Source organism: Motacilla alba, chromosome 2 (genome assembly GCF_015832195.1).
Source record: "Motacilla alba alba isolate MOTALB_02 chromosome 2, Motacilla_alba_V1.0_pri, whole genome shotgun sequence".
Lineage (NCBI taxonomy): Eukaryota > Metazoa > Chordata > Aves > Passeriformes > Motacillidae > Motacilla > Motacilla alba.
In genome coordinates, this window is record NC_052017.1 from 30,104,633 (window position 1) to 30,122,351 (window position 17,719).

Sequence of the window (17,719 nt, forward strand, 5' to 3'; positions counted from 1 at the left end):
TGCCTTTGGGAGATTGATCTGTGGAGATTTCATTCTTGAAACATGTCTCTTGAGATTTGATTTTCATTTGCTTCAGTTTATCTCTCTAAGGTAGGCAATAGTTTCCCTCTTTCACACATATCATTTTTGGAGCAATATAGATATTTATGGCAGCACTGTTTAGACATACGTCAACTGCTAATCTGAAAGAAAGGATTTGAGAGCAGCAAATTAATTCATGGTGGAGGAGGACATTTTCCAGTGTTTCAGCCTGGGAAATCCCAGGTGTGAGGATGGGAAGGCTGGACATCAGACATCTGAGCTGGAATGATTCTTTTGACCAGGTTGTTTAACTTCTAAAACACCAGGACAAATGGTCAAATTCCCTTCTTATTCTAGGATGTCTAAAAGCCACCCTGGTAAATGCATACCACTTACCAAGTTTTTGTCATGTTATTAGCAGAGAAGTGCCAGTATATTCAAGGGAAGAGGACACTGAACTAAAAGGGTGTTAGGAGAGATTGAACTCAGTACTGAGCAGAGCTTTAAAGAGCAGATGATTTATGTCTTAGACAACAAAAGCAAGGTGTACAGTTGGTTGGTAAGATAGCAAATATCTTGTGTAGTCTGAGGAAGTAGCACTGGGTTTAATGGAACAAATTTGGCATTGACATTTCCTGTCCATACAATTATTTTCAACTTTTATGAATCAGGAAATTATACTAGACATTAATTCAAAGCTAAGAAGATTACAATTATGACACACTAATGTGACTATGTGTACTGTAAGAAGAGCAAACATAATTTCTATATCATTTCCATGGTTTCTGTATAAAAATACTCCTGTTAGCTTTAAATTTGAATTATTGTTAGAAGTACATTAGGTAGTATTCTTATATAGAAAATACTTTCTAAATAATTTCCTAGTAAGTATATAATTAATATACTAATACTGTATGATAATAGTAGCATTAAAACTTGCTTAAATTGTACAAGGATTTGAAAGTAGGTCTCCATAACCTACAAAATCTCTACCAAGAGTAATTTTTATTGAGGCACTAACAGAAGCATAGATTACTTTACTAAAATTCATTCATCTTTAATTTCATATTTACCTGAGAAGCTTCTCACTGAGCATGCTGTATTCACAATGGTAGATGAAAGCATATTTTATCTGCCTGGGTGTAAATAGTCTTTTGGAGCCATGAATGAGCTTTCTCTCTCAAAGTTTGGCTTTCTGGACATCAAACATTTTATTAAGTCCAGATTTGTCCATGACAGGCAGTACAGAGAGATGTTTAATCCCAAAAAGACCATCTTTTAAGAAAATTGTTGCAACAGAGCTTCCTGGGGATATTCCTCTCTGTCTACTGAGTAGTAAATAGACTGGAGGAGTAGCAGAGGGAAAACATCTAACCTTTCCTTACTTAAAGGTAGGAAAGAAGAATCTTGATAAATATTAAAATCAAGGAGTTTTTCCCATCCATTTTCAATATGTAGAAAGGTCATAAATTGAATATGGAAGGAAATTAAATGATAAATGAGACTTCTTTTAACACAGATCAAGTTGCTGAAATAGATAGTTAAATTCCCTAAAAATAAAATGAACTGCAGAATCTTCAATATTAGGAAAAATTTTTACACAAGTTCTTTACATGGATTTTAAGAGTGTTATTGTGGAATTCAGAGGTGTCTTTGCAGTAAGTTTACCACTACACTGCACTGGGAAAAGCCATTTTGACATAAATTCAGGTCTCAGTGTTGATGATAGGAGATTCTGTTGGTTTTGTTATTTTGCACTAACACATGAATGATCTGTAATAAAAAAAAAGAACTTTCACTCAGATGCAGCTGTCATTTCACTGTTAGCAGTAAGCAGTAGTTTAGAAGGGGTGCAGATATGGATATGCAATGTTGAATGTGAGGGAAGAGATACAGTGAGTGAGGAGATGCCCAGCAAACTCCCAACATGCAGGTGTTAAGCTTTCTCAGAGTCCAGCTGCCTTGCTAATCCCTGCTTCTGCAGCTCTTTCAGGTATCATAAATACCCTGGACTTACCCCTCTACACATAGAGATTGGTAATGTGCACACATATATTTGGGCTGGCAATTAAGAATTACGGCGGGAGTGGGGTTAATACTCTTCAACCTCTGGACACCTTCAAGATTTGATTGGTCCATCTAGAAACTGTTTTTCAGGTAAACTGCAATTAAAATCCTTCTTTGCAGCACCTGGTTTTGGTACAGTTAGATGACATGCTAATGCACTAAAATTTTCCAAGGAATGGAAGACCCTAAGGAGAAGAAAGACTATAAAGCCAATTGTCATGTTTTTGTTGTTGTTTCAAAAATTTGGTCCTTGAGCTGAAAGGCAGAGAAAAAAAACAGGAAAAAGCTGGCCACAGAACAAATAAATATGGCATTGGCCCATATTCATTACAACACATTGGATAAAAATGAACAATGGCAACTATCAGCTTTCATGCACTTCCTTGGAAGGAAAACAGTGTTGTGTAACTTGGCCAAAAAGACGACGACTTGTACCAGTGCACATATACAGCCCAGAAGGGGAGTCAGACGAGCACCAGAAGAAAAAAGCTGTTTTATTTGGAGGTCCTGTTTACTTGGAATATTTATTACTTTCATCAAAAAATATCAGTTTAGCATATCACTTGCACAATTTCTACTCTTTTGGTTTTCATAAGAATTCCAATAAACTCATTTTGCTACTGAATGGGAAAGATATTAGAAAGATTCAGAGACTTGGGGGGATAGAAAGAAGAAAGGTCAGCACAGAAGAAAAGGCTTAGATGAAAGTATGTCAGAGCAAAGCTTTCCATGAAAGATTATTGAGAATAAAGCTTTTTTTTAAACAGACATAAAAAACAATATATAAATCAAGAGCACAAAAGCCCTGTTTTATGATTTTTTTTCTGGTGCTGTTTAATTTTTTTATATCGTTTTTTGCCATTGTTAAAAAACAGCCAAAACTTCAAAGGCACGCTGCATGTGTTCTAAATCAGGACTTCAGTGCTGATGTATGACAGCACAAAAATTAAAACTAAATAAATGTGCTGTCTAAACTACCATATTTCTCAAAAAATTACTTTAAAGGCTTAAAAAAATTAGAATTATTGATTGATCTTACTTTACCAACCATAATGTTTTCACCAGAGTAAAGGACAAAATATTATATTAAAAAGAGAGAAAGAAAAAAGAGTGTTGTGTGAACATATCTGAACACCTGTATTTGGCTGTCTTGCAGTTTTGTGAGACAGGCGAGGGGGAAAATGAAACTTTCCAGTGATTTGTCAGATAATCAGTATGGACCGCATAATTTTTCAGTTTATTCACTGTTTTCTAGAAGGCTCCTTTACAGTCAGGGTAAATTGATGAAAACAAGGCAGTATATCTGTGAAGAAAAGAATAGCATCTCTGGTCTATCACATAAAAATAGTTGTAGAATGAATGTATTCTCATGAAAAATAGTTTATGTAAGTTTTTTACTATTTTCTTTTCAAAATATGAACTTTTTAACATGTTGAGTTAGCATTCGATTTTAATTTACCTACTTTGCGTAGGATCTTGCTGTTTTCTTTTAGAAATGGCAAGTCTGACTCTAAAGGTGTCTGGCCACAGCACACCCATTAAATCTGCTTGCAAAAGAAATTGTGTGACTGGGGTCTTTGTGGCGTCCCTTTTCCTCTGGCCTCTACTTTTACAATGGCCATTTGCTGTTCTTCCACTAAGTCATCTTGATTTGTATTGACTCACTTGTTTTACCAGGTTACAAAAGGGGCAAGTGGCTCAGGCAAATAGGAATGCAAATGTTGTTCTTTTTCATAAACATTTCTTTTACTTTTAGGACTCATTCATCCCATCCCTGCTAGTGTTCTTTTTCCACTTCTTAAGAAATAGTCACTGGCTCTAATTTATGTTCTTATTTAAGTCTGAGGAGTGGTATTTCTTTGCAAAGGTTTCTGGATATTTGTGTGATCAAGAGAACTGGTTGTTTACTTGTTATAATTTTATCTTATTTAATCCCTACTCTTTTCTGTTCAGTTGCTTCAGTTACATGTTAAGAGAGCAGATACTATAAGATGTCATTTTATGAGCACTAGTAAGAAATACATAATTAAGTTTAGAAAGTCAAAGTATGCAGTGTGCTGGGAGTCTCTAAGCTGAACATAACATCTGACAGATACTAACATATGTTTACAAACAGTGTTACAAACATGAAACCAGACTACACTACCTGACCTATTCATTTACTATTATATTGATCAGTTCTATTACTGTATAAAAGATTGACCATATTTAGATGTAATAGAAGGACAGGGAAAGTATCCTAGAGAGTTCAAGGTACTCTGGGCTGCCTCAGCTTTAATGACCAGACCCTGGTATCTCAGCTGAAAGCTCAGACCCCTGAGGTTGTTAGTGGTGCCTCCAGAGGCTGACTCAAGAGTTCCAGAGTCCTCTAGGAGTTGCTAACCCCAAAAGATTCTCTCAGGGTTCATTGCAGATTTTTTGGTATATACTAAGTGCTAAAGTTGCCTCTCCAACATGCAGAGTTCAGTTTGCCAAATTCATCTTGGAGCTGGTTATTTGAGATTTTTAATGAGCACTGCTCATATCGATAACACTTTTTTTTTGATAAATTTTGTAATAAAGGCTTTACAGTGTTTCATCAAGAAAAGGGTTTATCACTGTTTCCATATAGACGTCACCTAGAGCACATGTATGGAAGTGATATGTGTGCTTTTCATATTGAACTTTTCAAGATGTGGCCTAAAATTTTGTTTATAGGAAAAAGAAATATCAAGAATTTAAGACACCATACAGTTGTAATGGGAACAAATAGAAGTTACATTTATGTTGTCTATGTTTCTGCTTCTACCTTCTTCTTGAGGAGGTCCTCAGAATTTTTTATTAGTACTGGTTATTTGATGACTGACAAGGGAATACTCTTGGACTGGCAAAGTGTCACTACCTTTCCCTATAATACTCTCTGCTGTCCAATGAACTGCTAAAATCTGTCATTTCTCTTCTCCTCATTTCATTCCTAATTAAGATAGTATCAGCACATAAAATCTAATAAATGAAAAATTTGAATCTGGAACCACTGAAAGTAGCATCAGTAGCGACTCTTTCCAGAACAAGTTTTCCAGTTTGGCACAAACATTTATCCATATGTAGGATGAATGACTTGCTCACTTCTGTCTTGCCTGAAATTGTTTACACACTCCTTCTTTGGAACAGTAAATCTAGAAATTGCATACAAAAACTGTGCACAAAGGAACATTATTTGGGTTGTAAGGTCAATTGCTCTGAAGTTAGACCAAGAAAGATTTATGATTGCTTGCACAATGGACCCTTTACAGCATACGCTGTAAGATAGAGATGTTAATTAAATGAACATCTACTATTCTGGACCTTTGCTTTTCTCTGCCTAGAGAGGGCCAAGTTGAGGTTTTAACCATAAGACAGCAGTAAATTCTAACTTCCTAATTTCTGCCTAAGGCTAAAAACTATAGGAAATAAATGTTCCTCTACCTGTCCTCTTTATATCAGCTGCTTTTTTTTTTTTCTGTTATCCACTTTCCAATAATTAAAAGCAACCTTAAAACCCAGCAAGTTCTGTGGTTGATAAAAAAAACATGGCTCTATGGTACCCCAAATTTTTTGTTTCTTAAATCTTAATTTCACATTAAATGAATTTTTTTTTTAATTTTTCTATCTTCCAATGTGTAACATCAGCTACCAGGTCACTTATGCATTGGAGCTGCCCATGAAAAGACACAGCCAGAAATTTGAGTCAAACTCTGATATAAATATTTGCTTGCTTGCATTATATAGTAGTCCCACAGAACAGGTAATAGTCATGTCAAAGCAAATTTCTCTCGAGCGTTTCCAGACATAGTGAGAGTACAGGAAGACCCAGTACAGAATGTGCAAGAACTAAAAAAATTCCTAGCCTGAAGGGGTCATAAGGACTATTCCTGCCTGTTTCTTGGGCATTTGAAACAGAATAGGAAAAAAAATTTGATTTTTTACAACCTTTTTTGCCTGCAACCACACACAACCTGCTCAATCACACCTGTATTAACCCTTCTGGCTGCATGTGTTGGATTTCACACCTTTTGAATAGACAACATCCAGATCTTGCTCTGATTTGTATAGATTTTAGCACTAAAGAAATATTTTTTGTTACTAGCTATCACTGCCAAAAATCATCTTTAGTTTGGAAATGGCTTTTTTTGTTTACCTATGTGCAAGCACTTGTCTTCAGACATGTTTTCTTCTGAGATCTGAGCATTCAGTCCTTGCAAGAGTTATAATAAATAAAAAGATTTACTGTTTGAGTTCACATTGGGTACAAAGAAAAGAAAAGAAATTTCTTTGTTTGTTATCTTTGTTAAAAAGACTTCCATGCCAGACTTTGAGCTATTCCAGGTTGGACTAGGTAGATGCTGAGGCTCATCAGCTTGAGATGGAGTTATACATCACCTAGGAAAGAGATAGAGGCCACCTTTTCCACTGCTACTAAGGATATGGAAAGGCAGTTAGAGTTTATTTGTGATGACCCATTAGATTAAAGGCATGGTCTGGGAAGATATTTAAGTAGCTAAAAGGTTAGAAGGAGCAACTGCTATTGGTTCCTCAAGTCCAGATCAGATTAGGAAACTTGTGCATTCACTTAAAATTTCTGTTCTGGTTGATAAAATGTGGATCTCCAAATATGCATTTGAGCTTTGATGTGTATTTAGTTCACAATTTCTAAACTTACTTTACTATAGTTAAGAGAAGAAAATTGTCTGCTTTTAAAAGGCCAAGTTTTGATCACAGTTGCAGAAATATAAATCCATTGCAGCCATTGGAATACTTCAGATTTTGTCCCTGTGACACTATGGTAGTATGTCTGAATAAATGGCAAGAGATGTGATTGCTCCGAGGGAGACCAGCCTGTTGTCAAGCACTTGCTTATTTCAATGTTTTCATTGCTTTGAGTGTTATTATGAACACTTTTAGCCTCACATACAAACCTGTCACCCAGCACTGTGTCAGCTGCCTGTGTTTAGACCTCTTTTTGGTTGGCAACTTATCATTGAGGAATCCAGAGTTCACAGAATGATTTCCATGTTAATATTATTGGGGCACTGTCTCACCTTTCACTGCCAATAAAGGATACAAAAGTATATCCCTGGGGAAAATTCAGAAATGCTCTGCATCCCCTTATAAAAATAAGACTATAAACTTACTTTCTGACCCTTTCTGATGGTTATAAGAAAATCTGTTTCCTTAACAGTGTTTAGTTTCATGCTCACATTCATTTTTTTCTTGCTCATCCTTCCATGCCCTTATTGTCTATTAGCCACAAGTATATTTATTTGTCCTCTTATGTAATAAAAGTCCCTTTTATTGACTAAACAAACACTCTTATCCTTTTCCCAATTCTCTTATGTCCATTTTTTTCTTTAATCTTTATCTCTCATGAGTAATTAATATTACTAATTAATTAATTTCCCCAACATAGATTTTAGCACTAAAATCTAGTTAAAAACAGTGAACATATGGTACAATTTTGGTCCATGGCCATTTATTTTATAAAATTAAATCAGTAATTTGGCCGAAACTGAGAATGACTAAAAAGTGTATCTTCTACTGGAGAGACCACTTCATGTCCTAATGAGTGGAGCTGTTCTGAATTTTATATTTCTCCCTGTTTATTTATTTGTACGTGAGACAGTTGAATGCCTTTCTTTTCTATGGTTTCTAAGTGGCTTTGCTATGAAGTTGGGATAATTTTTGCCCAAACTCTCAGCTACTGTGACTCTTCAGCTTTCATCAGAGTAAAGACCAAATTCATTCCTGATATTGCAATTTGATTTACCTTATTTGCTAAGATTCTAGAGCTACTGGAGAGCTTTGAGCCATTGCAGCAGGTTATTTCACTTCTAGCTGCTAAAACTCTGGAGGCAGAAACAGTAGCTATTCTGGTAGTAGATTTTCAGTGACTCCAGCTAAAAAAGCTGATGTGCTGTTTTCCCTTGAAGAAGAAATAACTGTTGCTGCTGAAGAAACAGTATCTCAATGTGGAAGGAATGGTTTTTGCCCTGTTGTGAACTTCCCACTTTTAAGGAGAATGACTAAGATGACTGTTGCAGCTGCAACAACATCTGGAGTCCTCAAATTACCTTGACACTAGTTAGCTGGATTGAGGTCTGAGTGTAGCACAGAAATACCATTGTTTGTCTTGATGTTTCTATTGTTCAATGAAGATTACTATTTATTTTAGGTTTTCCAGCTTCCCTTAATACTGCTGTTATGCTATGGTCACAGCAGAGATAGTGGTAATTTGTTTATATATGGATCCTGCAGAATTAGGAGTGATTGTGCTCCTCACTCTGAGAAAATCCAGAATGTAGTACTCCTTGACTGCTCAGCCACCTGAAGGCATCTTTCACCCATGTCAGCTTATTGCTTAAACTTTCTCTAAGAAAAGGTAGAAAACCACTGAATAAAGAACTCCATAAGGCTTCTGAAGGCCTAATTCTCAAGCAGTACTTGATGGGTCACAATTTGGCTGCAGAATCTCACAGGAAGACTTTTTCAGATAACTGTATGTTGGACAACTGCAAAGACAGGGATGACATATTCAAAACGCTAAGAAAATATTTTATTCTCATATGTATTTCTTGGGGAACGTTGGGGGGGGGGGGGGAAGTGGTGTAGAGGGAGGTGGTGTGGTAGAATTTCTGTGGAAACAAAGAGACCAGAAAATAAAAATGTCTTCTATGTATTTCCATCTGTTGTGCATGACAACAAAGTGGCATCAGTCCTGCCTTCACTTGAAGCCTGTGCAGCTCCCTGCCACCTTTTCTTGTGCTCCCAGCAGGTTAAGGCTCCTGCAAACTCTGCTGTGTAATAACATGACTGACAAGGTTCTGACATAACTTCTCCATTCATGGAGAAGGCTGGATAGAGTCACCTATGTCATTCAAATGGTAGCTACAGCTGCTTTCACAGTTCCACCATTTCATGGCATTTTTGTGTCCTTTTAATAGTATGAAAAGGTACATAAGGGCCGTTGTCTGGGTTGAAATCACATCCTTAATTCTTACATGTTTTTGTGGCAGAACAACATAATGGAAAGTTGCTCAATGTATTTTACTTGGAAATTGCAATTAAACAGAAGACTGTAAGGAGTCAGACCCCAAACCTAGTTTCAATACCATTTCCTCTAGTGAGTTTTACACATTACCTTTTCAATAGGTGGTGACAGGCAGTGCATTTCTGGGTGATTATAGCATGTGTCAGGTGGGGTTAACAGGCACAGGGCCAGAGGGAGAGTGAATAACTGTATGAGATGTACAGTAATCCCTTAGAAATGCAGTGCCTTATTCCCTTCTGATTTCATAAAATTATGTTTATTAAACAATGTGATCCAAATCCTGAGGGGCACTAGACCTCTGATACTAATACTGAGTTCACCAGGAAACTTGTTGCCAAATTGGTCAGGAAATAGAGTGTTTACTTCAAGTCTATCCACCTACAAGAACTTCTCCCTGATGTGCTTATTGTATGCATGTCACTAGCCTTGGAATGATGAATGGTCTACATCTGGAGGCTACGTCTTTAGATAATGGTATATGCTGATTAACACTGGCTAAGGAACAAGCTTTTAATTTAATCTGATATGTTGATGTGGTAGGGTCAGTAAATGACTGAAAATAAAGTGAGAGCCTTAATTTGTATACTCTGAGAAACTGTATAAGTTGGAAAGATCCTTTAGTCCATGTTGATTTTCTTGGCAGAATATATTAGACCATCTTCAGAAAATGGCAGTCAGTTTTTAGCTTCTGAGTGATGGGGTTTAAATCAGATCCTTTGTGTTAGCCTCCTGGGTCAGTTCAGCATTAACTGACTTGGCTTTTCATCAGTTAGAAAAAGAAATAAGGCTAGATCTTCCCATCAGATTGTTTTCAGTTGTAACTCAGTGCCCACATTTCAGCTATTCATGTATAACAGCAGAAACTTTGCCCCACATATTTTAAAAATCTGTCAAGTTGATTTTATAGGCAGTAGCATTATAATAAACTTCTCCAAACTTAATCAAGCTTACTGATTTATTTGGATAGTCAATAGTAGTATCTGATTTTCATTCCAGTGTGGATTAGAAACAAATTCCTCATACTTTGAATTATTTTTTTTTATCAGATGTCTTGTTTTTTAGCCAACCCCTTACTGAGTCTAGACTCAGATGTGGAGATATAATCATCTGTAACTTGTAACATCAGATGCATATATTGTATATCAGTTTAATCAGGCAACTTGATCAGATTTGGAAGAAGTTATTATGATAACAGTAATACCACATACTCTATCAGCTTGGCAGATTTCACAGTATGTGGGACAGATTTTCACAGATAATTATTAGTCTGATTAGTCTATCTCCACAGAATCCTTTTTAAGTGTTTTTAGTCTCTGGGAAAAAAGAAAAAAAAAACAATGCTCTCCAAACTCCATGGAGAATCCCCTCACCTCACAGATGAAGCAACAGCCTTTTTCAGGGAGATCTGAATCCAAGACACTGAAATACCACCTTGCTATATGAAGTCCTACATCTTTCCTCTTCTGGCTTCTGCTTTCTGATGCAGAACAACTACTTGTTCTTGAAAAAACAGGGAAAATCTCTGTTGAACAGATCATCTTGCATCCTGTCTGGCTTCACTTAGTAGAGGATTTTCTAATTAGGAAGCAAAATTTAAAAAAAGAGAGGAAGGATAACAGGACAGTGAAAAAATTATTGCTTGGGCCAGCTATAAGAAGGGGCAGACATTAAGGAAATGTAGAAAGACGGAGAAGAAAGGTAGGCACAGAGCAAAAAGCTAGTAAGAACAGGGCTAAAAAACATCCAGCCTGTTTTGGGAATATCCAAAGGTCCCTGCTTTGACTTTGGCAGCTGAAATCTGTGGTTGAATATTTTCCCTCTGAATCCACATAACAGCGCTTTAACAGTTCTAAAAGCTTCACAATTATTTTGTACATTACCATAACCTTTCCTGGAGGCTGCAGAATCCCTAAAACTTGATAATGCAAGTTACAAAAGAAACACCATCCTTTTATTTTTACCATTAATTAATAGGGAGAAAAGTTTGGGGGGTGTTCTTCCTCCATATGTTTTCTCTAAGAAACATTTTGCCTGGTGGTCAGTGCTACCTTGTTTGGTGAAGGTATAAAAGTTCCTCCCTCATGAAGGACTAAGCAAATGCTGTGGACTGTATGGCTCACTTGGATACATCCATATCTCAAGTGAGTTGAAAATACCGTCTTACTGAGCATTGCAAGGTCACCTCTTTCTTTAGCAAGACAGGCTGGCAGTATTTGACTTCCAAAGAGGTATCCTATGTATCCTTGAATACATATTGAGATTTAGTAAGTTATGTTCTGTGTAACAGTTAAAGAGCAGCTAATTAAGAAAAACATATTACTGTAGACCTAACAGGCATGCAATAAAAACATCTATTACATAAATTGTTATTCCATAAAAATGTGTTCCTGAGACTATTGGTATTTATTTAACATACAATTACTGTCTAATTTAATATAAATTAAATGCCTGCTTGAGACATGTAATTTGAAGTGTTACTGAGCTTCCTTCTCCTGTATTAAAAGCAAGAAATCAGCAGCTAATGCCTGGGGGCCAAATGTACCATTTAAATTCAGGTACCTCAACGCTAACATTTGTAATTTCAGCCATTTGGAAAATGTTTTTCATAAGAATGTATTTGCCATTAGAATCTCCTTTTCCCCCTCACTCAAGGCCATGTCTTGCCAACTGAGTCAAGTCTCTGACTTCATCCAAATGAGGTTTTGATTGAAGAAAAGGTCTTGAATTAAGAGCTGAGAATAAAATATGTTCTCTTATCATAGAACACAAACTTTGTAAAATATCCCAGCCCCTGCTAGTGCTGTAAGGGTGAATTATCATTTGACTCCTGTATGGACATATTTATTTAGGACACGTAGCCTGGTGACTCAGGAAGTTATGTAAAAACTGACCCAGTTAATTTTAGATGCTATTGTTGGAAAAATATCAATGAAAATTAATCAAATAGTCACGAAGGAGCCACAGGGAAGGAGCACGGAACACTGGTGGGTAGAATTTTGGCAGCGACCACTGCAACAGTTTTAATGAGAGGAAAACACATTGTCAAGAAAATTAGAGAGTAATGACATGATTAAATGGTAAATAATAGTTAAATACATGCTTGGAGGTCCAGGACAGAGACTGTGGAGGTTTTGTGTTTTGCATGTATTCCTCTCCAGGCTGCTCTTAGTATCCAGAGGAGCTCACCAGAGTTCTGCCTGTAATTTAGGGTTGGGTTGTAGCTTTTAAGACACTGAAGCCAAAAGAGCTGTCAGGGGCCCACTGCTGAGGCTGAAAAAGCTGATGCTTTCTCCATAACTCTAAAGCTTCTCCATCCTTTTGGTTGTTGACGTGTCCTTGTTCCTTCACCAGCCATCTCCAGTGAGCAAGGGCCAGCACCATGGCTTTGTTCAGCTTGACATCACCCAAAAATGACTGCACAGGAGACATCTGCTCTCCTTATGCACAGTGAGGGAGAGGGAAGGGGTCTCTCTTTTGCTGAGGCAGGTTTAGTCCCCACTAACTGGGTGTTTGCACATTTGCTGGCAAGCAAATTGAATTGCATATATGACTGTTTATGCAAACAAGGAGTGCTGTGGTGCTGGCTGGGAGCTCACCCCATCCATGTGGCTCCTTTCCCTGTCTGCTGAGGAAAGGATGCAAAAAGAATAATGTTCACAAGTTGTCTTCATTCTCAAATGCTTCTTTTGCAAAATGGGAAGTTGTCCATATGAACTCTGATTGGTTAGCTTTACTTCAAGCACATGTAACACAACACGCATTGTGTAAGGAGCCTGTCAGAGGGGAACTGGCCTGGATAAGAGGGGTTTTACCTGCCTTCTGCTTGCCATTGTCTATTTCAGGTCATCAGAGGAAGGACACCTCAAAAACAACAAAAGAAAACTGAAATAACTCTGGATTCTCTCTTTATAGGATTTTTATATATGTTTTTTGGTTTTCAGTAAGTCCAGGTAGAGTACAGTTGCTCCACTGACTTCGGTCAAATGAGGCTTTAGAAACCTCACCATGCCATTCCTTGCTGCTTAGCGGAACTAAAAAGAGTGTGAGGGGAGCTTGTCTGTTACAAGCAGAAAAAAAACCCCAAGATCCTTACTGGGGCATCAGTTCACTAAAAGATGAATTACTTCCTTTGATGGCAATTCAAGTGATCAACACACAGTGTCCTTCAATAACAGCCTAACAGCTTGCTCATTAGTCTAATAGAATAATAATTTACTCTCTTTCCACCTTCCTACACTAGAATAATTTCTTACAAAAGTCTGAGTATTGCATCTCCTCCAATAATAGTACTGCAGGAGGAGAAAAAGTATAATTAAAAATTACACGTTATGTTTTTGGTTTGAAATTATGTATTTTTACTTAAAAGATTGGCAAATAACAGCTCATATACAGATTATCTCTCCAATGCATAGCATGGTTTATAATGGTTACAGTCTTAATCTAGTCTTTTCTGCTTGGATGTACATTGTACACCTCTTTTTTTTTTTTTTTTTGTGAAGTATAAAAACCTGGTGAGTAGGAATTAGTGTTTAGTTTCTTGTGGAAATCAGAGGTTAATAATAATATTTATTAGGATGATAGCAAATGAATATTAAATGCATTTGCAAGTTCTACCCAGGATACCCAAATGTTGGATCTGTTGATGAAACTTTTAATGTTTAAATTACAGAAATTATGAACATAAGAGTTGGCACAAAACCATTCTCACAATTTCCAGGCACACTGCATGAGCCTAATTTTAAAAAATGCACACTTCTCTGAAATGCAAAATCACTGAGCATATTAACAAGAAGATTTCAGCAGGTACAGTAGAAGGGCCAAGAACTGCTGCTGATTTCTAAATATTCATGTGAGTTGGAAGGCCCAGGATTCAAAATACTGGTCTGATTCCTTTCTCACCTTAAGTTGGCCAGTGCGTGATCTCCTTATATCAGGGGAGATGACGGATTCTTTTAATGGTGCTTGTTACTATTTTCTTCTTGTTTTCATTAATTATTTGGCATGAACTACAGCCCATCTTAAAACTATTACTTCACTGGGATTCCTTTCTTTCCATTTTCTTACTTCTGCACTCCAGGGGATTTCCTTGAGGAGCTAACATCTTTCCTAGGTTGCTGCAGTGACACGGGATCCAAGTTTCTTTGTTAAGAATTTCCATAACTCATTCAGTCACTGGCGATGTTGATACTGTGGACTAAAGTTATTTCTTCACTTTGTAGCAAGTCACCTTTACTTTCTCATGGCAGTTATACTGAAAAAAAGTTAATTTGGGTTGAAACAGTTTATCCTGTTACCATGATCTCTGTTTGGAAAGATGCTTTCTGTGTAGCTCATTGTATCCTGATTCAGTCAGGGCTGACTTTTATAGCATTGATACTAGGAAAATCATCAGGAAACCAGGCAGACAAACTAATATTGTAACAATGATGGTGGGTTATATTATGTATGGTTGTCTAAATGAAAAAAAGGCATAGCAAGTCTTTACATTTATTGCCCTACAAACCTCAGAAGATTACGATGTGGAGATAGCAATATTTGCAGTAATAGAAAATTCTTCGATGTGCAGGGGAAACATGGTAGAGCTTTCCCTTCACAGATTCTGTGTAACACAAAGGATAACGTCATCTTAAAAGTGCTGTTGGATTCCTAACACACTCCAAGGGTGAATTATAGATGTGGGGAGCCTGTGCCTGTTCATTCTTCTTCATTTCCTGTAAATGTTCTATATTTGACTCACTTTACACTGTTGGCACTCTCTTCTTATGGATCTAAAGATCTCATGTGTAACATGCAGACAGAAATAACTTCTGTAGGTAAAAGACAGCAGAAATTGGCTAAAGATCAAAGGTTACCCTCATTCCACTCCTTCCTTCACTTTTATTATCCTTGTCTAAAATTGGTCTTTTGTGGGGCTGGCGGGGGGGAGTTGTGGAGGTTTTTTTTTGGGGGGGTGTTTTTTTTTTTCAGGAGAGAAGGCTGAGTTTAAATGGGAGTTTAAGGTTTTATTTGTTATTCAGCCCTTTATGTAATTGGAACACGGTGTAGTTACTTTGCTAGTATCAAAACTGTGGTCCTTTTAGGGTACAGAAGATTGGGCAGTGGTTCAAGGAAACAGTATTTCACCTCAAGTGTTTCTATGATCATCTATATGTTGAGTGGCAAGTAGAGGATTTTTTTTTGTTTTGGGGTTTTTATGTCTGTACAGCTAATCCAGATTTGATATAGTTAAAGTTCGTATTCTAAAAACAGTTAGACATGTGCTTAACAAAAATGTCCATTTTACATCCCGAGATGAAAACAGAATGAAAGGTGAGTTTGGAAAATTTCTCTGGAAAATATGCTTGTAATATTCACAGTTTTAATTTTTGGTGGTCTTCTTCACTGGAACACGGTAAAAAGATGTTGATTTTCCTGTCTTTATAGAACTCCAGGGTTTAGCAGGTACCTTCTGATGCTTTATTTAAGGAAATTAAATGCACTGGAATGAGTAGTGATGATCATCAATGGAGCAACTAGTACAGATCAAGTGGAAAAGTTCAGAACAAGATGTGATGTTTATTTAACGCCAATAGTTTCAAATTCATCATTTCTTACTTGAAAGAGATTAAACAAAAACAATAGCTGTCCTGGGAAACTGCTGCAAAATTTTTTCCAAAAATCTTCACTCCAAATTGACATATTTCATGCAATTTTTCTTGTCATTAAAAATGTAATAAATTAACTTTACTTGAATCACAGATGAAAACTTTGCGGTAATGTCTGTGTAGTTACAGATCACCACAGAAAATGGAGTACCATCATTTTTGGCTATGGTGCAGAGTTTCTTAGAGTGCTGTTGGTCAGGAGTGAGCGATACTGGTAGAGATAGCTACGAAGTTCTAGACAGTTTCGACTTATTCCAAAACCCTGAATTAAAGTTGTTACTGCTGCTTCTAAAAACGCTTCAAGATGGAGCTAAGAGGTAACATATGTTTCCACTGTCTCTCAGTCCATGATTTTATATAATTCACAAACCTCAAATACAAAGGAAGAAGTAATTTTTAAATAAAAAAACCCCTTCATCATCCCATTTGGAAAGCACAATTATTTTTAATTATAGCACCGTAGTTTAACTACAAATATTATTTGTCATGTTGGTGCCATAAGTGACCAGGGTTATGTCAAATCTCTCTAAATAACATGGCTATATATCACACTGATATGCAAATAGGAAGAGAATCCGAGGTGATAATGGTTAACAAAGGTAAGAAGAGAGACACCTTTGTGTTTCAGCTAATCTCCAGCAATGAGGGATCAGCATGACGGATATTATCTCACATGTGCCTCATAAAAAATTCCATCTACTAACTCCAAATCATCTGGTGAGGGCCATGGTCAGGAACAGGATCCTGGACTAAGTATATCCTATGCTGCTTGTACAGTATTCCAGAGCCTTCCGTATTCTCATGCAGCAGATGTGAAACATGCCTGCAGTGCCTGTTCTGCTTTAATGATTTGCACTTCTGTATTTGAATACCAGGTTTTGGTCACCTAACCAAGCAATTGCTGAAGTTGGCGGACGGCCGCGTGGTGCTGGCACTGGAGGGAGGACATGACCTTACCGCCATCTGTGATGCCTCTGAAGCCTGTATAAATGCCCTCCTAGGAAATGAGGTAAAACATAAATCACAGCAGGTGGAGAGAATGAGCAAAGTTTGCTGAAGCTGCTATCTTTGGTATTCTTTAGTAATAATAGTGTCAGTACTTTTTTTTTGTTTGGTAGAAAAACCATGGAATTTGAATATGTCTTAGAAATGAACAGGCCTGGTTGCATAAATACCTCTAAATTAGGTGATTATACAAATTCTTTAGTTAATGCCTAAATTATTTCCAGTTCTGAGTAATATTTAAAACTTCCAAACTGCTTTTAGTGATGTGCTGAATACCAGACTTGACATCACTGGCAGTCATTGGTGAACATATCATCTACTAGGAAAGGATCTTTTAGGCATCTATCATGGAAAAAAAAAAAGGCTTTTTCAAGGTAACTGGTAATCTCAGAAACTGAATATTGCAAAGGCCTATATTTTGCAGTATTTTGACACTTCACTTCCGAAACATTAATAAAAATGTGTACAAGATTAAAATAAAAATTATAAATGAAGATTCAGGTTGATCTGTATGCACTCAAAATAGAGTTTCCAAGAGTTATCAAACACTGTATATGTTAACTTTTGAGAGGAGGCTATAAGACTTAGTAACTATGAGTATGTGCTATTTATGTATACAAATGCAAAATAAGGATTCCTACTAGCAAAAATATTTCTGCTGTCCATTAAAAAATATCTTTTATTCTATCAATACAGTGAGAAGGAAAAAGAATTGCTGAAGGTGCAGCCAAAATAATTTATGAAGGGACAAAAGCCTTTACCATAAATCGTGAATTCTGCAAGATCTTGTTATAAAGTGGAGTGTGCCACTTTGTTTTCCCCTCAGGGGAAGTCTTAATAGCTATATCATCTCTCCAATCAAATGTATTAGTGCCAAATTGCAGGCTAGTCTGCCAGTTCCCTTCCACTTCAAGTCTTC

General features: G+C 36.7%; 1 protein-coding gene across 18 annotated transcripts in view; it reads left to right on the forward strand.

Moving 5' to 3' along the window:
- HDAC9 (histone deacetylase 9) overlaps positions 1–17,719 on the forward strand; it is a 459,669-nt gene that overhangs the window by 412,963 nt on the left and 28,987 nt on the right. For all 18 annotated transcript variants that reach the window (XM_038129895.1, XM_038129893.1, XM_038129906.1 and 15 more), the window contains one exon: positions 16,671–16,804. In XM_038129895.1, coding sequence (XP_037985823.1) covers positions 16,671–16,804 — 134 coding nt within the window. The remainder of the gene's footprint in view (positions 1–16,670; positions 16,805–17,719) is intronic.